The sequence below is a fragment of the Balaenoptera acutorostrata genome, chromosome 16, assembly GCF_949987535.1.
Source record: "Balaenoptera acutorostrata chromosome 16, mBalAcu1.1, whole genome shotgun sequence".
Classification (NCBI taxonomy): domain Eukaryota; kingdom Metazoa; phylum Chordata; class Mammalia; order Artiodactyla; family Balaenopteridae; genus Balaenoptera; species Balaenoptera acutorostrata.
Window position 1 is genome coordinate 31,669,289 of NC_080079.1, and position 24,951 is coordinate 31,694,239.

The 24,951-nt window shown below is 49.5% G+C and overlaps 1 protein-coding gene across 1 annotated transcript in view; it reads left to right on the forward strand.

The window, feature by feature from the left end:
* The window catches only part of SLIT1 (slit guidance ligand 1), a 174,114-nt gene that overhangs the window by 136,214 nt on the left and 12,949 nt on the right, over positions 1-24,951 (forward strand). Inside the window, exons 19-28 of the mRNA XM_007187428.3 lie at positions 1,789-1,932; positions 2,224-2,390; positions 4,775-4,907; positions 6,844-6,912; positions 10,228-10,299; positions 12,269-12,340; positions 13,149-13,220; positions 21,903-22,066; positions 23,909-24,033; positions 24,304-24,401. Of these exons, the coding sequence (XP_007187490.1) occupies positions 1,789-1,932; positions 2,224-2,390; positions 4,775-4,907; positions 6,844-6,912; positions 10,228-10,299; positions 12,269-12,340; positions 13,149-13,220; positions 21,903-22,066; positions 23,909-24,033; positions 24,304-24,401 (1,116 nt within the window). The remainder of the gene's footprint in view (positions 1-1,788; positions 1,933-2,223; positions 2,391-4,774; positions 4,908-6,843; positions 6,913-10,227; positions 10,300-12,268; positions 12,341-13,148; positions 13,221-21,902; positions 22,067-23,908; positions 24,034-24,303; positions 24,402-24,951) is intronic.

The following is a 24,951-nucleotide window of genomic DNA, read 5'->3' on the forward strand; positions in this document are numbered from 1 at the left end:
ATTTAAATATAAACAGCCACATGTGGCTAGTGGCTACACTGTGGACCTCACCTCTAGAAGCCACCAGCCTGGATTTAAATCCCAGCCCGCAGTAAGGCTATAGATTTATTTTCTGAGCACGTATCATGGCATTTGTGTAAGGTAAATGAATGCATGGAGGCATTCCCTGTGGATTTTTGTTTGTCTGTTTTACACAAGGGGATTTATTATGCACTGTGTTTTGCAGCTTGCTTTTTTTCACTTTTAAAGATAGTGTGGCAGGTTCTTCATAGAGGGCTGCCTCATTCTTTTTTATACATGCCTAGTATTCCTTGAAAGAGGGTGCCGTGGGCTATTCGACCAGTCACTTGGGTTCTTTCTGAGGAAGACTTGGAGTGGACAGAGGAGAGAGGAAGGGCTGGTGCTGGAACAGAGCCTGCAGGAGCATGTGAAGGATGGTGAGGGCACAGGAAAAGGAATGCCTGTAACCCCTCCACTGACCACAGTTAATTGTTGATATAGACAACTATCCTTCCAGTTACACACACACACACACACACACACACCTGTGTACACATACACATGTACACCCACATACATGCATGCAAACACACAGATATATTTTAATGGAATCCTAGAATACATTTTATTTAGTAATCTGTTTTTTCCTTAAACAGGATGTGTCTTTACGTATCCTTATGATTTCTTTTACAAATCATTTTGAATGATTATATATTATATAATTATTGAAGATTTAGGCTGTTTCTAATTTTATTACAAGCAATGCTGTGATTAATATCTTTGTTATGAAATTATGTGCTCATCTGGGGTTATTACCTTAAAGATAAATCCCTAAAGGTAGACCTGCGGGGTAAAAGCACGAAGGGCCGTCCTCCCACCCTCCTGCCAACCCTGGGCTTTACTATTATTATTTTATTTTTAATTATTTTGTAATTTGGCAGGCAGAGATTCACTATCACTTAAATGTCCTTGATTTGAACATTTTTCAGTGAATGTTCATAAGCTATTTGTTTATTTATTTCTGTGCATCTCATGCTGTGACTCATTTATCCTGTAACGGAAGTTTGTACCTTTTAATCTCCCTCACCTAGTTCACTCATTTTAATTTAAACCATTTTAATTTCTTTTGTGAATTGCCTATTCTGTGTCAGGCTTCGTTTTTGTTTCTGCTTGGGGAAGGGAATTGAGCCAGACGTTTGAGGATGAATAGAGACTTTTGCAGCTATAAATGAGGAAGAAGGTCATTCTAGAAGGAGATCCAGCCGGGGAAAGGTGTGGGGATGCAGGCCTGGGCAGCAGGCCTGAAGGACAGAGGAGTGGAGGGTGTGTCCATCCCTGGGGAGGCGGGCAGGTGCTGCTCTGGGGCTGGGTTGGGCAGGTGCTCACATGTCACAGTAAAGAGTTTAAACATGATTCTGTGGACAGTTTAGAGGTTGCTATGGGCTTTAGGCTGGAGAGCGACATGGCCGGGTTTAAGTTTTAGGAAAGTCTCAGGTGTTGATACGGAGTGTGGCCCGAGGCTGGGGAGGCTCTGGGCATCCAGGGGGTGAGGGTGATGGTCGTCGGCATGGGGGCCGTGTGGGCAGGATGGAGAGGCGGTCAATTCAGAGGCAGGCAAGGCCTGGAGGGGAGCCCAGGGGTGTAGAGTCCTGGCACTGTGGCTCCCCTCTCTGTGGCTCAGTGCCCCCAGAGGAGAACTTGTGAACTGGCCGCTGGCGGCCAAAGCACAGGGCAGGCAGGTGGCCGCAGGGCACGGCACGGGCTCTCCCCTCCTCTCCCGGCCCCCAGGATGCTGAGGAACAACCGCATCAGCTGCATCCACAATGACAGCTTCACGGGTCTGCGCAGCGTCCGTCTCCTCTCGCTCTATGACAACCAGATCGCCACCATCTCCCCTGGAGCCTTCGACACCCTCCAGGCCCTCTCCACGCTGTAAGTGCGCCAAAGAGGGCAGGCGGGCCTGGGGCTTGGGCACCAGCCGTCCGAACTGAGCCCCGGAGCCCTGCCCATCCACCACCTCAGGATACGGGCTTCTCTGGTGATCTCTTTAAAAAGACTCAGGGTGTTTGGGTCCTTGCACGTTAGAATGTTGCCTCTTGGCGGGTTGGTTGTCTGGGAGTGTTGGGTGGCTGTGTGGCCAGCACGTGGAGAGCAGGAGCTGGCTTTGCTGGGACAACTGAGTCTGGTGGTTGTCTTCGTGCTCATACCACCTGCCTCTTCCAGGAACCTTCTGGCCAACCCTTTCAACTGCAACTGCCAGCTGGCTTGGCTGGGCGACTGGCTGCGCAAGAGGAAGATCGTGACGGGGAACCCGCGATGCCAGAACCCAGATTTCTTGCGGCAGATTCCCCTGCAGGACGTGGCTGTCCCCGACTTCAGGTGTGAGGAAGGTAAGTCGTGGGCCCCCTGGGTGGCAGGGGGATGGGGAGTGGTCATGCCCCAGAGAGGAGGGGTCCCCTGGGGGAGGGGAGGCTCTGTGGAGGGGGAGGGGTGAGGAGCAGGGAGACCTACTCAGTCCTGTGCCTGCCTCTGCCTGATGGGGTCTTCGTGCGATTATAAGAGCAATAATGTGCTTATTGTTTAAAAAATGGGAAAATATGGATAAAAGACGGGAATAAACGTTACCTATTAGCCCATCACTCAGAGAAAATCATAGTTAACATTTTAGTGTAATTTCTTTATGTAGGTACGTTTAACCCAGAGACCTACCTCCTGGTTATTCCTAAGCACTCTGGACAGTGGATTCAGCCTGTCTGTAATGTGCAACGGGACACTGTCAAGAGGGCACCCGTTCCTCCACACGCGGGTCACTTCTTGTGCCAATGTCCTCTTTCCCCTGAATCCTCCATCTCTCTCCTGTGGCCACTTCCTTCTTTCCCTACCCATGCAGAATCCAGCCCGTCCCTCCATTCTCCGCCCCGGCCCCCAGAGCATCATGCACACAGGCAGCTATGGGAAGCAGATTTTTACCGAAGGTGACAGAACAAGGTTGCGTCTTGCCCAGTCCTGGTCCCCCCTTCTTCAGCCCCTCCTGTCCTCTCTCCAGTCTGCTTCCAGGGGGCAGTTCAGCTCTCAGGCTGGCCCATCCAGGCCAGTGAGGGGGGTGCTGGGTGGGGAGCTTCAGCTTTCATGCCAAGAATGACAGGGTATTTTTCTAAACAAAATCAATGGATTCTCTAAGAGCAGTTTGGCTTCTAACTTTTAAAATAAACAAAACAAAACTCCATACTTCTCACATATATATTTTATATCATAGTTTCTTTTTTTTTTAAAAAAAACCTGAACTATGTATTTTGGACATTTTCTGATGCCATCAAGTATTTTTTTGAAAACATTATTTTTTTCCAAGAAACAGTTTCTTTTTATTTTTCTTGTTACAAAGTGAGGCATCTTTATTTCCTTAAAAACAAAACCAAAAATGACGGACAATCCAGAAGGAGAATAAAAAGATCACTGATGAGTCCCTCTTTCTACTTCCCCACCCCAGATGACTCCTGTCAGCACTCCGTGTGTAGCCCCCTGGATCTTTGCTGAGTGTTCGTGTGCACATGTATGACACACGTAGGGTCTTGCAGTACTGCCCGTGTACCTTCTCAACATGACAGTCCCTTGTCTGGAGGCATCGCATGGCATTTACGTGCTTCCAAACTTCTGCTGTTATGCCTCGTGCTGCTAGGACATCCTGATAGATAACTCTCTGTACATATACTCAGTTTTTCCCCTTAGAATAACTTCCTAGGAGTGAAAGGATGTGAATATTTTTGAGGTGTTGCTGCCGAGAGGCAGTAGGATGTAGTGGTCAAGAGGGCAGATTCTGGAGGCAGCTGGCTTGGATTCCAGGCTGCGGGACCTCTTACAGGCTGTGGGACCTCTTACAGGCTGGCGGACCTTGGGCAAGTTACTTAATCACTCTGTCCGTAGTTTCCTTTTCTCTAAAATGGGCTGATAGTAGCACATCCACAGAGGGATGTTGTGAGGATTCAGTGAGTTCATCCTTATCACGTGGCACCTCCACACAGACGCCTTCCATAACCGACAGTCCCTGGCACCTGCTTCCTAGCAACTGCGATGGTGGTGTCCTTATCATCCCTCCTACACCCAATCAGAAGGAAGGAAGGCACACCGAGGGCGCTCAGTACTATTTATTGAATCTGTGAAAGATGGTGGGACAGAAGGGGCTCAGACTGTGTGCCAGCCAGACCTGGGTACAGACCCTGAATTGCCTCTGATGAGCCTTCTGACCCGAGCAAGCTGTTTAACTGCTCCAGATCTCAGTAAGATAGAAGTTCCTTCATTCCTTCATTCAACTGACCTAATTTGGAGGCTGCTGTGTGCCAGGCCCTGCTCTCCATGCTGGGCTCCTTCAGTGAACAGAGAAGGGGGCGCAGGTCTCTGTCCCCGTGATGCTCACATTCTAGGGGCAATGGCGACTCCCCTTACATACGTTAAGGAGATTACGTTCTATACAGTGTTCGGCACATAGTAGGTGCTCAAGAAATGGTGTGGCTGCCATCCTCCTTCTCTGCAGTGCCTGGGTCCACCTCAGAGCTGAGGTGGAAGAGATGGACCCAAGACCTATTTTAAGCTCAAAACAGGTCCAAGGGGCTTTGCCCCTGGTGGGGGAAGGGTGCAGGTGAGAGGAGACTTACTGGTGCACAAGGTGGTGTCAGCGCGGGGCCACTGTCCGCAGGTGCCCTGGAGCTGGGCCCTGGCTGCAGGAGGCCCTGAGGGGGCCTGTCCCCTCACTGACGTGGCTTCACGCCTTCCTCCCCAGGCCAGGAGGAGGGGGGCTGCCTGCCCCGCCCGCAGTGCCCCCAGGAGTGCGCCTGCCTGGACACCGTGGTCCGATGCAGCAACAAGCACCTGCAGGCCTTGCCCAAGGGCATCCCCAAGAATGCCACAGAGCTGTGAGTAACCCCTGCCTGGTGGCAGGGAGAGAGGGCGACCAAAAGCAGGTGTTAGCTGACTAGGCGCTTGGAGTTAGGGCTTTGCAGGAGACACTGGGTCCAAGGAGGTTTGAGCTTCTCTTTGGCCGCCCCCCTGCTCTACAGTCACCTGACGGCAGGGGTCCCCCGTGGCGAGTGCTTCATCCCCTTAAACTAAGCTCTGCCTTTAAAGCAAGAAATTACATTGCTTTTCCCACTTCACATTATCTCATGAGCATTGCCCTCAGGAGAACGCTCACAAAAGTTATTTTTATTGTCCACATAATATTCCATCACGTGAGTCTACTGTGATCTATAAAACAAATCCCCCTTTGTTGGTATTTAAGCTTCCAATTTGTTTACTCTCATAAATAGCACTGAGGTGAGCATGCCTTCAGTGAAACTGCTAGTCGGAGAGCGGTGCATTGTTGGGACTCTTGATGACCTTCCAGAAAAGCTGTCTCCTCTGCACTCCCGCCCGCCGTGTGTGGAAAGAGCCTTCTTGCTCCCCCTCCCCCTCCCATGCCCCATCAACACTGGCTGTTGTGGTGCTAACTCTTTGTTGATTTGGATTTGGTATCTGAGCCCATGTGGGGACATGGGTATAAATGTGTATGGCAGACAGCGGATGGAGAGCAGGCTCCTTTGACAGACCCCTCCAAAGGGAAGGCCTGGGTCAGGCCCCGACTCTTCCTGCCCCTGGGATTAGTCCCTTCAGGCCTCCATAGCCGAGCTTTTCTTTTCCCTGAGGGGAGCACGTGAGGTTTTCATTTGTATTTCTGTCATTACCTGCAAGGCTGGTATTTCTTCACAAGCACACCAACCACTGCAGTCCTTGTCCTGTGACTCTCCTGCTGCATCCCCCACCCAGTTTTCTGTAAACCTCATATGTCGCGTTCTCTCCTTGGTGCCTCCTAGCAACCCTGGGAATAATGGGACAGGCAGGACAGCCTGGCTCCCTTGACTGAGGATGCTGAAGTTCAGAGACGTTAAGCCTCAGTTTTCTCAGCTGTAAAATGGGGCTACTGGGTTTGTTGACAAGGAAGGCTGAGAGGATCGAAGGAGATGGTCCGGGAGTCATTCTGTAGGATGCAGGGTGATGGGTCGGGGGAGTAAAGCCCTGATTTGTGCTCTGTGGACCTTTGGGGGGTGGACAAGGCATCCTGAAGGCTGCCTTCGGTGGGGCTGCAGCTCCCAGTGCTCGGGTCAGCTTAGTAAGGCTAGCTGGTGGCCATGGGGGAGGGAGGGCAGGTCACAGCATTTCGAATCCCAAGCTCCGCGGATGATGAGAGACCAGTGGGTGGGAGAAGCTGGGTCGGTCACAGAACTGACTGCAGAGAGAGTTGGAGAGTCACCTTCGGGGTCCTGAGCCTGGATGGTTAGGAACATGGAGTGTAGTGCTGATGCAGTCAGGGGAAGCCTGTGTGGGTGTGAAAACACAGAGCTTAGGTTTGGGCATGTTTGGGTCTGGGGCCAGCCTCAGGCACCTTGCCAGCAGGTAGAGGGGGGCCCTGGGTGCTGCTGAGGACCTGGCAGGTGGGTATTAGCCTATTACAAATTACCTATTTGGCCAAGAAGCCTGGAGAGCAGAGAGGGAAGGCCAGGGGGTCCAGGATTGAGCCTGTGGTGCCCACCGACAGGGAGGGTGCTGAGAGGGCCAGGCAGGGGCTCGGGAAGGAAGCCACAGGGGGCTTCATGTCTGAGCGACTTTTACCAAGTGTTTCAGCGACATCTTCCCAAATGGCCTAAGAAATGTCCATGTTTTCTCCTCCAATTAGCGATTCAAGACCAACTGTGTAGTCTACATGTAGGAGAGGAAATGAGTGAGAAGGCCATGGCTGCAGGGGAAGGTTCTCCCTGTGCCGGGCTCTGCCCAAGGCCGAGATGGCTGCACTAACTGCTGTGTTCTCTCCTGTAGCTACCTGGATGGGAATCAGTTCACGCTGGTTCCGGGACAGCTGTCCACCTTCAAGTACCTGCAGCTTGTGTGAGTATCCAGGCCTGTCTCAGAGGGCAGGAGGGCCATTGGAATCTAGCCATTGTGGATCCAGCTTTCCTGGAATTCCCTACAGATGCCACTCTGGCTGATCCATTTTTTTGTTTTGTTTTGTTTTGTTTTTTTAATTGCAGTATAGTTGATGTACAATATTATATAAGTTACAAGTGTACAATATAGTGATTCACAACTTTTAAAGGTTATACTCCATTTATAGTTATTATACAATATTGGCTATATTCCCTGTATGGTACTGATCCGTTTTTTAATTTCACCCCATCCCTTTGGGAACATCTGTGCACAGAACTGTTTTGCCATCTAGTGGCCATTCTTGGGAATTGCATTGTTCCAGGCTCTCTTGGGTTGGAACCTGTGTGCTTCTGCCCACACCATCTCCCCAAGTCTCCCTCTAGGCTGGTAATTATTATTAAAGAGGGTTATCCTTGCAAAGGTAGGAGCCAGAGCAGAAGAGAGTTATGGAAAACTTCTTGATTCAACCTTGGCTCCTAAACCAAATATGAAATACGGCAGCCTCAAATACACATCTGTAACTAACTCTTTCTTTAGGCTAACATCTACTTTTCTGTTATTTCCACTTTTTAAATTTATTTATTTATTTATTTATGGCTGTGTTGGGTCTTCGTTTCTGCGCGAGGGCTTTCTCCAGTTGCGGCGAGCGGGAGCCACTCTTCATCACGGTGCGCGGGCCTCTCACTATCGCGGCCTCTCCTGTTGCGGAGCACAGGCTCCAGACGCGCAGGCTCAGTAGTTGTGGCTCATGGGCCTAGTTGCTCCGCGGCATGTGGGATCTTCCCAGACCAGGGCTCGAACCCGTGTCCCCTGCATTGGCAGGCAGATTCTCAACCACTGCGCCACCAGGGAAGCCCTATTTCCACTTTTGACCTTTCTGTTTCATGAAAACATACAAAGTAAGCCTCAGAATAAGTTCAGCTCCTCTTAGCCTTCCAGCTTAATTAACACCTCACTTCAATTGTCTTTATCTGCCTATTGGCCAGATCCCACCAAAAAGAAGTCCAGAGAACGTTTCATCTGAAGTGCCTTGGAGCAGTGCTGCTCAAAGTGCGGTCTATGGAGCAATGGCAGCCTGAGAACTCTTTGTAATGTGCCTGAAACTAGATAAGGAACTTGCACCAGAATTTTAATCAACACATTGCTTCTTCCTTCATTGGGAAAGTATTGCTATGAAGAAAATGTTAGCTAAACTAAGTTGTGTGTTTAGTGTCATAGGTGATTGCATTTTGGCACAAGTCCCTTGTTTGGGGACATTCAGTTTGAGGACTAGCTACTTTGAGTAGCACTGGCTTACAGAGTTTCGAAACTCCAGTTTATCTGTCTTTGCTAATGACCTAGCCATGGTGTTTTGACTGGCTGTTCCAACAGTGGAGGTGAGAGGTGGTGGTTAGAGTGATTTGTGGCTGGTGATAGAGTGACAAAGAGAGAGACAGCCTTTCTTTGGTCTAATTTGAGGCAGCCCCACTAGTGGTGCAGATATGCTTGAGGAGAAAGGGAGGGAGAGGGGACTAATGTGAAGGCAGTTCTTACTATGAAGCTGCCTGTTGGGGGCTGAAATACCAGTACCTCCTTATCATGGGGAAGGACCACAAAGTGTACTTGAAGTTTGGTGATGTATTTAAATGTGTCTCTAGGAACAATGGAGTGGTTATGAATGAGATTAATTAGAGGAACATTTACTAAAAGAAAATGAAGGCAGGGCACATGGTTTTATTTGCTGAGTCAAGAACTGCATGAAGTGAGCAGATATGAAGCCCTCTAAGTCATGGGCCTTCCCCCTAAATGTCACGGTCTGGGGGCATGCAAGGGAGAGAAATAGGAGCACATACGTCGTGTGGAGTGACGAGTGTTCCAACAGAGGTAAATGCACATGTTAGGGCTGTGGCTCAAAAGAAGGAGTGGTGGGCTCAGGGTAAGGGCTGGGAGAGGTCAGAGTTCACCAGGTGCAGAGGGAACAGGATATCCGGGGGCAAGAGAATTTCAAGAAGGGTAACAAATTCATGCAAGGCATGTGGGGACCCGTGAGGGAGGGGGGCCATGCCCTGGAGTACCTGGCAGGTGGTGAAGCTAAAGGGTCTGGAGGTTGCACTTTAAGTACATGGGAACCACTGCGGGTTTGTTGGTAGAGAAGTGACCTCATCAGATTTGTGTCTTAGAAAGATTGCGTGGTGCCCACCACGTGGAAGATGGATCGAAAGGGGGCAAAGCTGTGGGTGAGAGATGAGGCAGACACCAGGAGAGAGATGGCGGTGGCTTGATGTAGCAGAAACTTGGGAGGAGGGGGCAGATGGGACAGATGAAGAGAGGCACAAGCCAGTTAGGTGAGGGTCTGGGAGGGAGGACGTGGGGGTAGGGCAGTGTTCCTGGGTTGTTGGAGCTGCTGACCGGGAGGGAGCGCACAGCACGGGGCACGCAGGTGGGAGAAAGCACAAGAATTGGAGTGTCTGTGGGACAGCAGGTCTCTGGAGGGGACTTCGTGAGAGAGGTTGGGCTGGGGCCACAGGGGAGGCACCAGTGGCGCACGATGGTGAGAGAGCCAGGAACGTCACCGAGGGCTGAGGGGCTAAAGGAAGAGGAAGAGCAAGGACAGGGCTTAGTGATCCCCGTGCCTAAGGGGTGGGCGAGAAAGAAGCATTCACCAGAGCAGTAGGGGGAACGTGGGAAGACAGTGGTCTGAGGAGATTTGAGAAGAGGGTGGGCAGTTGGGCCAGCGCTACAGGGTCACTCGGAGAGCACATTGCCGTGACCTGGGGCTTGGGGGCCAACAGACTGGGGTTTGACTCTGTCTGTACTTCCTCCCAGCTGTGTGACCCTGGGTGGGTCACTTCATCACTCTGAGACCCTGCACCTTCTTTTATAAAATGGGTTTACTATCTCCCTCATAGGATTATAGGGAGGGTGAGTGAACAAACCCACGTAAAGTACTAGCAAGAGAGAAAGGGTAGAGAGCCCCCTAGGCCTGGCGGTTGGGAGGCAGCTGATGCCCTTGGTGGGAACATTTCCATGGTGGGTGGAGGGTGGGAGCCAGGCTATAGTTGCACGGGGTGGGAGATGAGGAAATGGAGACCTGAAACCCTGGAGACATAGAGCGAGTTCAGGGAGCAGAGCGGAGGGCTGTAAATAACTGTGAACCAAGCGCCCCCTCCACCACCTCCCACCCCCCAGAGTGCTGGTCAGAACCACTTGCCCGCCTGGCTGAGGGATGGCCATGGCCAGAGTGGGAGAGGGGAGGAGTTCTTTCTTTCTAAATGATGATACTTTTGTCTTTTCCAGGGACCTGAGTAACAACAAGATCAGTTCCTTAAGCAATTCCTCTTTCACCAACATGAGCCAGCTGACCACTCTGTGAGTCCCATGGCGGGAGGTGGAGGGAGGGCTTGTGGCTACTGAGACTCTCCCCAAGCCTCGGTCACTGGCAGGTATCCCCACGTAGCCTCCCTTACCCTCCAGGGAGGGTGACAGGGCCTGCCCACTGAAAAGACTTTTAAAAAACTTTTTTTTTTTTTATTGTGAAACACAGCATGTATACGGAAAAGTGCAAAAAACATAAATGTACAATTTAACAAATAATCATAAAGCTAGAACATGTGTAAATACCTAAGGCAAAAAATAGAACACAGCTAGCACCCCAAAGCCCCCTCATCTCTTCCTGATCATTCTTCCTCTCCCCACACCCGAGGCAGTCCCTACCTGGAGTTTTATAATGATCACTTCTTTGGTCTTTATAGTACCATCTACATACACATTTCTACAAAATGAAGTTTAATGTTGCCCACTTTCGAATCTTATATACATTGAATCATACAGGATGTAGTCTTTTATGTCTGGCTTCTTTTATTTACCATTATGTTTGTGTGAAGCTGTGGTCTCTTCATTTTCACTGCTGTATAGTATTCCTTTGTAGGAATATACCATACTTTCCTTATCCATTCTACCACTGATGGATATTTGCACTGTTTCCAGTTTGGACTATTGTGAACGGTTACTCTCTGAACATTTTTGTGCCCATATTCTAAGATATTTTAATGATTGCTTTAATTATATTCCAAGCAATTGATTGGAAAGTATTAACAAGCATCGTTTATATTTGCCTGGAGCTTAAGAATGTATTTCGTTCACCTTCCCAATACCTCACTTTACAGATGATGTGCCCAGGACTTAAGAACTTTCCCTTTGGTTCTACTGTGGTCAAATAATAGAGCCAGTACCCTAAAAGACAGGGTCCTGACTCAGTCAGGCCCCCAGGAGCAGAATGTGGTCCCAAGGCCACAAAGGGCTGCACTTACCTGCCTCAGGTCTATTAGTCAACTGGTTTCCATTTCAAAGTCTTCATGAGCCTGTTGACTGAAAGAAAAATGCACAAGTTGTGAGTTAGGTTTTATTCGGGGACCTTCCAGAGGACTATAGCCTGGAGACAGTCTCTCAGATAGCTCTGAGGAACTGCTCTGAAGAGGGAAGGGAGGAGCCAGGATACATATGAACTTTTTTTTTTTGAGAAAAACATGTGGTCAAGCATCAAAAGGTTACTGTGAATCCCAAAGAACAGATATCTCAAGTTAATGATTTTAGTGCTTTTCTACCTATGGGAAGATGTAAGAGTCTGGGGTCATTGGAAATTTTTCCTTAGATATGCATCTAAGCTACCTAAAGGCTAGTATATTCAAAGCACAGAATGCACCCTGTCTTTCTCCATCCTGGATTCCCCTCAGGGCACACTGTCGGTGGGCAACTGAAGTGGCTAATGGCTTGATCCTTGTAGAACTGGAATGGCAGGCAACATTTTTTTCTTTACAAGCCTATGTGTGAAGCTGCCATGGTCTAGGGCAGTGGTTCTCAACCAGGGGCAATTCTGCTCTCCAGGGAACATTTGGCAATGTTTGAAACGTTTTTGGTTGTCACAGCTGGAGGAGGGCAGGGGGAGCTACTGCTTCTCTGTGGGCAGAGGCCAGGGATGCTGCTGAACATCCTACAAGGGACAGGACAGCCCCCCAGCAAGGAACTGTCAACAGTGCTGAGGCTGAGAAATCCGGGGCTGGGTGATCCTGGAAGCTGTAAGGGGAAACAGCCTTTTCCTGTGATAAAAAAATGTCTCATTTCTCTTGTTATTATTTAAAAAATAGCTTTAGTGAGGTATAATGAATATATAATAAACTGCACATCCTTAATGTGTAAAATTTGATACATTTTGATATATGTTCACGCCCATGAAACCATCACCACAGTCAAGGTGGTGACCACCTGCATCACCACCAGAAGTGGTACCCCTTAATAATCCCTCCCGCATTTCCTCCGTCCCTCCCTCTTCTTCCTGCAGGATCCTCAGCTACAATGCCCTGCAGTGCATCCCTCCTTTGGCCTTCCAGGGGCTCCGCTCCCTGCGCCTGCTGTGAGTCTTCCTGCTCTTCATTCCTCCAGGGAAATCTGCCCCACCGAGGGCCCTTCTCACCCACCTGGCAGGCAGGAATGTCCCCAGGTCCGGGGCCCCAGCAGGGCCAACTGTGTCCAAAGTGCGAGGCCAGTCCACTCTCATTGGAGCTCCTAACGGAGGCCAAGGAATGAATGGGAGACCATCCGAGAAAAGGGGGTTGCTGTCTGCCCCAAGTTGTGTTTGCAATGTGTGTGCTGAGGCAGGGTCCGGGGGCGTCCAAGATAAGGTAGCCCCTTGTTTGCATGTGAGTCTCCTGTCAAATGGTGAATGTGGAACCTTCTCTAAGAATTCCCACTGTGAGTTTTGCCCTGTGCTCACAGCCCTCTGCCATGCCTGTTATGACGGCCTCTGGAATATCCTTGCACTGAGTCCTCTGGCAGCCCGCCTGGGGCAGGGGGACATTCTTCACCCCCAACCTAGGGCTCACCTAGTAGCTTCCTTACCAGGAAGAAGCCTGCCCCCTCAGACTCCCTAGCCAAGCTAGGGAGGGCACACGCTGCATACGCACACATCCATTTGTCCTGTGAACAGACATGGTATGTGAGTTAGTTGTGATGGCCCGAGCAGGGTCTTCCAGAAGGGCTGAGGGGCAGCGTGGTCTGTGATAATTAGGGGCTCCCTCTCCTTGCCTGCGGCCAGCAGCGCAGGGTCTCTGATCCAGGGACCCTCTCCCTCATGACATGCCCCTCTCAGCAGAGGGCGTCCCTCCATCAGTTCCTGAGTTTTCTGTCTTGGGATGAGTCCTGACAGCCTCTTCTCTCTTCAGGTCCCTGCATGGTAATGACGTCTCCACCCTCCAAGAGGGCATCTTCACAGATGTGACCTCCCTGTCTCACCTGTAAGTAACTCTGGCCCAATTCTCGGCACCTCTTTGGATTTAAATGGAACTTGGATTCCAAGAAAGACCGCTCCTCCTGAGAGTATTACTTTTAATTTAGCTTGTGAACTTCAAATGCTCCCCGTTTCAGACTCTTACACATTCAGTGTACCATCAGTCACAGCAATGGACTTTGAGAACAGTTCTTCACAAGCAATAATAAAAGTAGTAATGACCATTTATTGATTGCCAAGCACTGCACGTGCATCGGCTAATTTAATCCTCACAGCTCTCCTACAACATAGCTACTGTTATTCCCATTTTCCACATGAGGAAACAGGTCCAGAAAACGTGACAGGCTCACCCAAAGTTGCGTAGCTGGTAGAGGCTCGAGTCTTCCGTCTCAAAAGCCCATGCTCTGAAGCACGATGCCAGTACTGTGCCTCTGACTTCATATGGTGGGGGATAAGCTCTGGAAATTTACTACCCAAAAGAAGTATAATTGGCATAATTGGATGTAGACTTGTTTCCAAAACTGTTTACCTGGCAGCGCCAAGAGGATTCTTAAAAAGCAGTATGCTCGATTCCTCAAAAGGCTAAAGGTAGAATTACCATATGACCCAGCAATTCCACTCCTAAGTATATACCCCAAAGAATTGAAAGCAGGGACTCAAACAGATACTTGTACACCCATGTTCATAGCAGCATGGTTCACACAATAGCTATAAAGCAGAAACAACCCAAGTGTCCATTGAGAGATGAATGGATAAACAAAATATGGTACAGTGGGATATTGTTCAGCCATAAAAAGGAATGAAGTTCTGACACATGCTACCACATGAACAAACCTTTAAAGCATGCTGAGTGAAATAACCCAGACATAAAAGGGCAATATTGTACGATTCCACTGAAATGAGGTACCCAAAATAGTCAGATTCATAGCATGCTGAGTGAAATAACCCAGACATAAAAGGGCAATATTGTACGATTCCACTGAAATGAGGTACCCAGAATAGTCAGATTCATAGCTACAGAAAGGAGAATGGTGGTTGCCAGGTGCTGGGAGGAGGAGGAAAGGGGAATTTTTGTTTAATGGGTACAGTGTTTCTGTTTAAGGTGATAAAAAGAGTTTTGGAACCCAATAGTGGTGATGGTTGCACAATATTGTGAATGTAATAGATGCCACTGAGTTGTACACTTAAAATGGTCAAAATGGCAAATTACATATATTTTTTTACCACAATTTAAAAAATGAAGGAATATAAAAGCAATGGGCCATGGCAGGGTCATCCTAATTCTGGAGGCGGGGCCAGGCACAGAGTGAACATGTTCTCTCCTAGCATCTCGGCTGTAGGTCCAGGCCATGTTCAGGCCAGATGGACTGCAGCCGGGACCCTGGGTGTTACTGTGTCCTCCTGCTCTCTGCCTCACAGCCAAGTGCCCAGGGCCCGAGTGGACAGGCAAACCCAGATCAGGGAGTCTTTTGGGGTCCCCAGCATCTCTACTTGAAGTTCAGTCACTCAACAATCTCACTGGATTTTCTTGGCTCTAAGGCTCATCTTTTCCACATTTTAATCTCTGAGATCAGAGTATATCTTACAAATGATCTGTATGTACTTAATAAGGTAACATTTCTCTACCCGTCCCAAAACATGCTAAATTAGTGGGCGTCTAACAATCTTAGACTTGAGGAAATAAAATAGTAATAAGTGTCACTCATTGAGAGTTTGCCTGGGACAAGTACTTTACTATCTGTGGTGTCTTGTTTACTCCATAACCAAAATGGGAAGTAGCTTTTGTGCTGTGAGCCAGCTTCACAAATAAGACAGGGACTGTCTTGAGCCCACACTGAAGATTCCAGGACTCAGTGGGCAGAGTGCAGTGATTGATTAGTGATGTCTGCATGGGAGTGGAATGGGTCAGGGGGCTCTGTCCTAGGTGGCAGGATTTATTATACCCATTTTACAGTCCCAGGTTCAGTTAAGCAGATTCCCTAGGTCATAAAGCTGGGAAATGACAGAGACAGGATTTGAACTTAGGTGTGTCTGATTCCAAAGCTCTTTATTTATTCTTTATTGCTTCAATAAATATGTCCTGAGTAATCACAGTGAGTCAAATGCTGAAGAATTTACTAACACAAGGTTTCTGCCTTCTGTGACCATCTGGGATATTATAAAACAAGCTCAAAGGCAGCAGTGACTAACTCTGGGGAACTCTGACGACCTTCAGAGAGGAGGTGCCTCTTTGCTGCCATTGAAAAGGCACTAGGAATTTGCCATTTGGACGTTCCAGGAAGAGGGAATAGCATGTGCAAAGGCATGGAGGCAAGGAAGTGAGTGACATATTCAGGGATGCTGTGTTGTCCAGCATAGGATATAGGGGGTTTGGTTAGGTGAGGAGTGTGGGGTGGGAAGAGAGGAATCTGGAAAGGGACATTGGAATTCCATTGTGAAGGGCCTTTGTGCCATGCTATGGAGATTGGACTTTGTTCTGTAGATAGAAGGGAATCGTGGAAGAATTAAATTGTGAAAACTCCTGGAAAGCTGTGGTGACCTGTGGAGGCTGGATGGGATGGGATGAGGCGGGAGGGAGCCTGGCTGGAGACTGTGGCTCTGGACAAAGGCCAGGCAAGGATGGTATTGTTCATTGTTCTGATGACTCCCATTCACAGGGGCTTGTTTCTATCTGTGTTTAGTAATTTTCGGTTGTGAGCTCATTTTTTGCTGATGCTGGGAATTCTGAGAACCTGTATTGGAGATACTTCTCTCCAGAGAGTTTTGTGCGTGTCTTTGCTGGGCCAGTGTCTGCTGCTGCTCTGGGCCCACACTGTTCTCGGCTCCTTTGCTTACCCCTGGGCTGTGCCAAGTGTCTTCTCCAGCTCCCCCTCTGCCAGGAAAGGCCTTTTCAAGCATGTGGTCCACCTTTCCCTCCTTTGGGGCCCCCCTTCGTGTATTGTATCTCTTATCATTGGGCTTTACCTTTTCTCCTTCCCTGTGAAAACTGAATAAGACTCAAGGACATTCTGATCATGTCTCTAGCTCAACATCTAGAGGCTTTGCTCTTCAAATGGGAAGTGAACATATGTTTTGTGTCAACAAAAACCTGAAGCTGCGAAACCAGATTTTGAGCCCGTGCCTATCTATAAATTCAGACTTTCTTTAGGAGAACAGTGACATCAGGCCAGAAGCCAGATCCAACTTGCAAGAAAAAAGAAAAAAACAATAAGTAGAGATCAGTTAAGTGGTAAATGGAAAACAGGGCATCAGCATTACTGATCAGAGGTGTTTGTTAATTGCATCTAAGCCCTATTTCTCTATAAAATAGCATCTATGTAGAAGAAATCTTCCATTATTATGAAGCAACCTCATGAATACATTATTCCCTTTATACCCAGGGTTTCCAATGGAACTAGGCAGCAGCCTGGGAAATGTACATGTGCTTGTATTTAGGTGTGTGCGCATGTAATACTGATGGAATATATGTGCATGTGCACACATGTAGCCATTATTTCCTCTGCATGAAGAGTTGCAATTATTCCATAAGGATTCCGTGAGCACTTACAAGGAGTCAAGGAATGGGCCAAGGATAGCATAGACTCACCACATTCACTCTGGGCTTCACAAAGGCCACTTGCAGTCTGAAGGGAAGTAGGCGCCCACGGCTGTATAACAAGTCAGGGTTTGCCCAAGAGTTAGCACCCAGTGTTCCTGGCTCCCAGAGGTGCCCTCTGTTCCTACTGTGACTCTGACCTGGGCCTCTCCTCTTCACCGGCAGTACGCAGGATGGGGGGGTGGGCCAAGCATGTGTGCCGAGGGGGTGAGGTCCACCGTATTTAAACCCCTTGAACTTTAGACTAGGAATCAGGACATGTGGCCTTAGGTCTTTGTCCTGCCATCAACTTGCAGTGGGTTCTCAGACAATTCATTCATCTCTTTAGGTTCTTTCCTCACCTGTACACAGGTTATTTCTAAGGTCCGCTATAGTTCTAACATGCCATAATGATTGTGAGCACTCATCACTGCCTGGGGCTTCGATACCCTGCACATCTCTGCTGCCGTTTACTTTAATATTTACTTTTACAGTTAGCTCATCTTTCATCCATTTGTCTATTCGCCCATCCATCCATCCGTCCATCAGCAAATATCTACTATGTGCCAGATCCTGTGCCAAGGCTCCCCAGTATCATTCTTCATGTCTATAATCTGACATTTTGTTGCCCCTAATCTGCTGCATGTTGGAAAACTAGATTTCTGAATTCATTAAGAATTCGGTGTGAAAAGTAAATATGGAATAATTAGGTAAATCATGGTATGCCCATGTGACAGAATAGCAAGTAGTTAATTATAATAGTTATGGCAACGTACTTTATTATTTGATGAAAACGCGGAACAGGGACTTCCCTGGTGGTGCAGTGGTTAAGAATCCGCCTGCCAATGCAGGGGACACGGGTTCAAGCCCTGGTCCGGGAAGATCCCACATCCCGCGGAGCAACTAAGTCCGTGTGCCACAACTACTGAGCTTGTGCTCTAGAGCCCGTGAGCCACAACTACTGAAGCCCACGCGCCTAGAGCCCATGCTTTGCAACAAGAGACGCCACCGCAAGGAGAAGCCCGCGCACTGCAATGAAGAGTAGCCCACGCTCGCCGCAACTAGAGAAAGCCCGCGGGCAGCAATGAAGACCGAATGCAGCCAATAAATAAATTAATTTATTAAAAAAAAAAGAAAAGAAAACGCAGAATAAAGAAGACGGTGTACTCTGATTTCAGTGATGTATATATATGAGCACAAGAACTAGAAGGGAATAAATGAAAATTAAATTAGTTACATTTATGGGATGACAGATGATTCTTTTCTTTTTGAAGTTCTTTTGCTTTCATACTGAGATTTGTGCATTTCTCGTGCTTTTAGGCAGGCGTTCATTCAGAAAACAGGACGCCTGCTGGTGTCAGGCACAGTGAGGGATTCACGATTCCTGCTCTCAAGAAGCTTCATTCCAGTAGAAGAAGACAGTAATGCACACAAATAAATTGCCTGGGAGGAGGATGGGTAGAGGAGGAATAGCTCAGGTGAAGAGATTTTGAAGTTTTAGTGTATGCTAAACTGTACAGTTGGCACCTCTGAAACAGCCACAGGAGATCTATTTCTGTCCTGGTTACGTTCATAGAAGAAGCCCAGCCGGGCCTTGGCAGGAACAGACCGAATAGCTACTGTTTCAACTATTTCCAAGTTATACCAAAGATCAACAGCACAGGGTTATTTATACTTTTGCTGGGGGATGAACCTGACTCCACGGTCCTTTTGGATTGCTGAGCAGCCTGGCGCTGTCCTCACCACTGGTCTCAGCAGGGCCTGTGGCTCTCCACTCCCCACTGAGTTCACAGCAGTTTTTGTTGGGAAAAATGGACTCCAGGTGAAAGTGAACTACTTGAACTAATGAAGTAGCCACAAAAACCCTGCCTTTGGAGAAATTAAAGCTTGAAATGTTGAATTCAGGAGTCGCTCGCCATCTGCTGTATACAGCGACAAGTAAAGCGTGTGTTGGTCAAGCCAGAAGGCATAGTTTTGAATAGCTTTGTATGCGACTTTGGTAGTTTTTATTATTCTCTATTATTTTTTTTTATATTGAGTCCGAAAGGGATACTTACATTTGAGGTGCAACTTTGTTGCCATTTATGGGGGGAATTTATGCAGGAATTGGGAATTGTGACATCCTAAGACGTGTCAAGGGCCTCCACATTCACAGTGGCTTCAGATTTAGTCTTTTTGGCATTTTCTGTAAATGAGCTACAAGATGGAGAGAAGAAACCCTTCATAATAAACTCTCAACTCGTGGCTCATTAGCAGACCACACTCCTGCAGTGTACTACAAAACCTTCTTTCAAAAAAATTCTGTATTTATCTTTTGAATAACATAATCACATTACCTCATACTTTTTATGTTAAAAATATTAGTCTGGTGAATGTAGACATTTTAAACATACCACTGTTTTATATTCCTTTTATTTTTTTAGTCTCTGTGTTTTTTTTTAACACAATGAAGCTTCAAAAAATCAAAGCGTCTGAGCTTCCTCTACCTCTGAGAAGCCCTGGTAATGTTCAGGGAAAAGAGGAAGGTGTATTCCCTGTCCCATTAACCAGGATGGATGCTGTCAGCAAATCAGGACAGAAAAAATGAAATACACGTGGAGGTTGAACCGGCTTTCTTTTCCAAGCTGCATTATTCCCTCGGCAACCATTTCAGGTTATATGTGCTTGTCTTTCTTCCCCTTCCAGATTGCAGGCTCTTTATCGAATCATAAAGTGAGCCCCAGAGATGTTAAGTGAGCTGCTCAAGGTCACCCGGGCAGTGAGCAGCTGCGCTGGGGGCCGGAGTCCAAGACTGTTGGGCCTGCTTTATAAGATCGGCCGTCATCAGCTGGGCTATCTGGGGGAATTCCTGCTCGGAGTTGCTGCTGCTTTCATCAGACCCAACACATCTCCAGGGGAACCACTTCCTCTGTATTGCCCAGACACAGGTGGAAAATGGCAGCGCATCCATTTGGTACTTAATAAATGTGCCCTTTCTCACGAGCAATATACAGCCTTATGTTTTCACCATAATGTTGATATAAATGAACTTCAGGCACGAGGCTCTGGTTTTTCTATTTGCTGGCTCAAAGACCGCTGGCCTCTTCGTTCCCCCAAATCCATGCCTAGTTCATCTCTGAATCTCTCACTGTGGTTTAGTGAGAAGATTATGAGCTTGCCCACGGGATCCGTCAAAGCCTAAGTGGTTGGCGGTGCACAGTGTCAGCGTCGGGGCGGGAATGTGAGGCAGCAGGCACAGCCTTACACCGCAGGCGAGTGTAAGTCCATACAGCCTTTTTTGGAGGGCGGCTGTTAACATTTTCCATGCGCTTCCTCTGCGACTTGAAACCTCCTTCTAGGCATCTGTTCTAGAGAAATGCTCGCTCCTCACAAAGAGGCATGAACAGAGTGTTCACTGACCTTGGAAACAACCAGAATGTCTGGCAGCAAAAGCTATGAAGTGGGGGCTTCCCTGGTGGCGCAGTGGTTGGGAGTCGGCCTGCCAGTGCAGGGGACACGGGTTCGAGCCCTGGGCCGGGAGGATCCCACATGCCGCGGAGCAACTAAGCCTGTGCGCCACAACTACTGAGCCTGCACTCTAGAGCCCGCGAGCCACAACTGCTGAGTCCGCGTGCCACAACTACTGAAGCCCACGTGCCTAGAGCCCGTGCTCCGCAGCAGGAGAGGCCACCGCAATGAGAAGCCCGCGCACCGCAACAAAGGGTAGCCCCCGCTCGCCGCAGCTGGAGAAAGCCCACGCGCAGCAACAAGGACCCAACGCAGCCAAAAATAAATAAATAAAAAATAAATAAATAAATTTATAAATAAATAATAAATTAAAAAAAAAAAGCTATGAAGTGTCCATTCTTTGGGATCCTATGAAGCAGTTTGATAAAATGAGGTGGATCCGTATTGCTGACCTGGAAACGTCTCCAAGACATGCTGTTTAGTGACAAGAAGCAGGCTGCTGAGAAACGACGTGTACTGGAGGGAGGTAACCTCTTCCTCACGAAGAACTGTGTGTGTAACTATGGGAAAGGATTGGAAGGCTACGCGCTGAGTGTGGTGACCATGTGATCATGGGTCCTGTGGTTGGCAGGGACAGTGGTGTAGACTTTCATGTAATGTGGATGTACTGTAGTTTACTTAACCACTCCCCCGCTGATGAACACCGGAGGTTTCCAGTCTTTGTTACAAACAATGCTGCGATCAATACCATTGCAGAGATGCCTTTACACACTTGTGCAGGCACATCTGTGAGATAAACTCCCAGAAGCAGAATTGCTGGGTCAAAAGGCAACTGCATTGCTTAGATAGATATCATAAAATCCGCCTCTGTAGGAGTTATACCATCTTGCATTCCCATCAGTAACATAGGAATGTGCCTTTAAAAAAAAATTTGAGGTGAAATTCACAGAATATAAAATTAACGGTTTTAATGGGTATACTTCAGTGGCATTGAGGACAGTCACAGTGTTGTGTAAGGTGGAGACGATTGTGTGCCAGGTCTGAAAATGGTTTACAATGAGAATGCATTCACGTGCCTCTTGTTTAACTGAAAGTGAAAAGAAAAATTAAAGAGTATAGGCTTCAGCGTCAGACAGTGCTGGGTTCTGGATCTGGGGGCTTCCCTTCACTGGTTGTGTGACCCCAGGAAATCCACATGAGGCTCAGTTCCCACATCTTTGAGATGGAGAAGAGAAAACTTGCACTGTGGGGCTGATGAGAGGATTAGATGCACTGACTTGGGAGAAGCAGCTGTTTCATCACAGCAGTAAATCTCGGTTCCTTTCTCCCCAGTGCACTCTGGAGGCAGTGCAGTCAGAGGCTCTGGCCTCAACAGCACGAGTTCAGATCCTACTTCCCCACTTTCTCTGTGCATCTTGGGCAAGTGCCTCCACCTTTATGAGTCTCAGTTTCAACATGTAAAATGGGGATAGTAGGGTGTGATGAGGACTAAGCAAGATAACAGATAAGGAGTGCTTAAAACTCTACTGCCTACACAGTAAGTGCTCATGTAATGGGGGCTGTTAGGGTTTTGCCGGCTCCTGGCATAATGCCTGGCACCCTAGGTACCCAGTGGGCGAAGGACCCCATGAAGCCATAATGCCTGCTTCTCTCCACTCTCTGACCCAGGGCCATTGGTGCCAACCCCCTGTACTGTGACTGCCACCTGCGTTGGTTGTCCAGCTGGGTGAAGACAGGCTACAAGGAACCTGGCATTGCCCGCTGTGCCGGGCCCCCGGATATGGAGGGCAAGCTGCTCCTCACCACGCCTGCCAAGAAGTTTGAATGCCTAGGTGAGCCCAGGAGCACGAGAGGGGATGGTGGGTACCGGGTTGCTTTCCCCCACCTCCTGCTTCCCCCTCCAACCCTGGCAGAGCCTTCCAGACACTCCTGCGTCCCCGAGGTGGCCGGCTGGGTGGGGAACAGGTGGCATGAATGAGGCCCCTGCTGCTTGTTAGCATTGCTGCCCTCTTGTCCTGCCATACAACGAACAAAAGAAAGCCAGGCGGAAAATCTCAGGCCGTAAGGGCTCTAATCCCTTCCTGGGGTTATGTAAGGAAAATAAAAATAGCAGTGTTTCTGGAAGCTCCAAGCCTCTCAGCAGTACAAGCACTCAGGCCTCCCTTTGGTCGGAATTGTGCTCAGCAATTAGCTTAAACGCCTGAGCCACTGGACCCAGCTGCCACTCTCCTGACATTTGCGGAAATACAAGGCCTGAGTGTGATTGGAGGCCTCACCCTGGGCATCTGTAAATACTCGTTCAGGGATTGATTGACTGATTGACAGCCCAAGCCCTGGGAACCCTGCTGAGCAGGAGGAGGTGGCCGAGTGGCTGCCCCAGGCCTAGCTTTGTGTGCAGGGGGACAGCTGTGGGAGGGCATGGGAGGCCGTGGGGCACGACTCCTGCCCTCTGCAAGCTCACAGACCACCAGCGAAAATGAAGCTGACAGCCAGGGGTTAATGAGGAGGCCCTGGGCCACCCTGTGTGCAGGATGCTTTCACGGGAGTAACCCTTCAGAGGGGCCGATCTGTGACTTGGCTGTTGGCTGTTGGGAGCAGGCCAATGTATGTTGAAACGTTTGCTCAGTATTTATTTAATGGGGTGGGATTGGTACTGGTGAAAGGTTTTTGTCTGTGTTTTTTTAAAAATTTTTATTGGAATATAACATGCATAACAGGAAAGTACAGATCGTAAATGAATGGCTCGCTGAATTTTCACAAATTGAACCCATCCAGGTAACCAGCACCTGGATCAACAAACAGAGCCCCACCTGTACCTGAGGAGTCCCCTCGTGCTCGCCTGCAGTTATTACTAGAAATTGTTTCTCCTTCTAGTCATGCTCATGCCTCTTCAGGAACCAGTGTTTCTCTACTTCTAGAAGAAGTTTTAAGTGGAAACCTGACTTAACTGGCTGGTGTTACTATTTATTCTTGTGAGGCCCCAATGCTCCTCCTAGGCGGCACCCCAGGCAGCCTGGCTGCTGGCTCCTCCCCCACCTCCAAGTTCAAGGAAGGGCCACCAGTGAGTCCTGGAGGGGCTGCAGAAGGTCATGCCTGTAGCTGGAGAGGTGACGGGAAAGGGTCCTTCCCTGTTCAGCCTTGGAGAGCAACAAGTTCAAGGCCATGGACCTTTTTTCTCCTAAGCGTGGCCTCCTCTCAGAGCCAAGTCTCCTCCCTGCTGGGGTGGCCGCCCTTGCTGTCCAGGCCAGCAGGTGACAGGGCTGGGGGTGGTTGCCTCAGAAGGGTGTGAGGGGATGGAGAAAACATCAGCCGATGTCAGTAATGGTGACCATGATGCTGTCACACCGATGGCCCTGCCCTGACCGCCACATGGGGGCTCCCCTGAAGCCCCTTTTTCGGATTATCTCATTTAGTCCTTCCAGCCCCATGAGGCAGGGGCTGTTTTTAGCTCCATTTCACAGAGGAGGGTCCAGAGGCTGGAGAGGTGTACTGTGAAAGGGGGGTGAGCACGATCCAGAGGGAACACCGGGAGGGGCAAACATCTCCTTGGGGAGAGGGCTTCGCGCACCCGTCCCTGCGGTGCCAGGATTCTGGGCCGTGGGCCACGGGGCTCTATGCGCAGCCCTGTCCCCCCACCCCCTCCCTGTGCTAACACCACTCCCACCTTGCCTCAGGTCCGCCCACCCTGGCTGTCCAGGCCAAGTGCGATCCCTGCTTGTCCAGCCCATGCCAGAACCAGGGCACCTGCCATAACGACCCCCTTGGGGTATACAGGTGTGCCTGCCCCAGCGGCTATAAGGTGAGTGCAGGCTGAGGCTGGAGGCGGAGGGCTGCTCGAGGGCGCGGTAGGGCAGGGCTGGGGCTGTCTTGTTGGCCACTCAGCCCTCAGGGCCCAGGGTGAGCTCAGAGCAGGGGCCCAAGCGAGCATTTCATCCATGACCTAACATGTGGATGAGAGAACAAAGAACCCCCGGGACCGGCAGGCCGAGCTGCTGAGGGGCCGGCTGTCCCTGTTGGCTCACTGGCCCCTGGGTCTCCCTGGGGTCCCCATCGCTGACTTCTTCCCCAGGGCCGAGACTGTGAGGTGTCCCTGGACAGCTGTTCCAGCAGCCCCTGTGGAAATGGCGGGACCTGCCACTCGCAGGAGGGCGAGGATGCCGGCTTCACGTGAGTTTCCGGGGGTGGGGCGGGGGGTGGTGGGTGCTGGAACGTGGTGGGTGAGTGCTAATGGGATCCAGCACCCAAGCCTCAGAGCCTTCCTCCTCCGAATGGGATGGCCCAGGCCCTTTGAGCTCTGGGAGATGAGGGACAGGCCCAGGGGGAATAGCCACTCACTCCAAATGGCAGCCAGAGGCCTCTCTGTGTCCACCCAGGCCACACCTGCGCTGCCCAGAGGCAGTGAAAGCACAGAGACTAGGGGCTGCCCAGGTCACACAGCAGGCAGCAGTGGGGCTGGGGCTTGGAGCTCCTGCTCCAGGCTTCTGCCTGCTCTTGCCAGGTGCCAGGAGAATCTTTCTGTGGCACTGGGAGTCCATAGCCTAGGGCATATGCAGCGGCAGTGCCAAGAGGCAGCTTGGGGGTGTTTTAAACTCCTGTAATCTCCATTAACCCCCAAGGCCTCCAATTGAAGCCATCCACCTGCTTGTTGGGCCAGTGTTGCCTGAAGGCAGGGCCCTCAGCCAGCTGCTCCGGATCAGGCGTCCACCCCGAGCCCCCA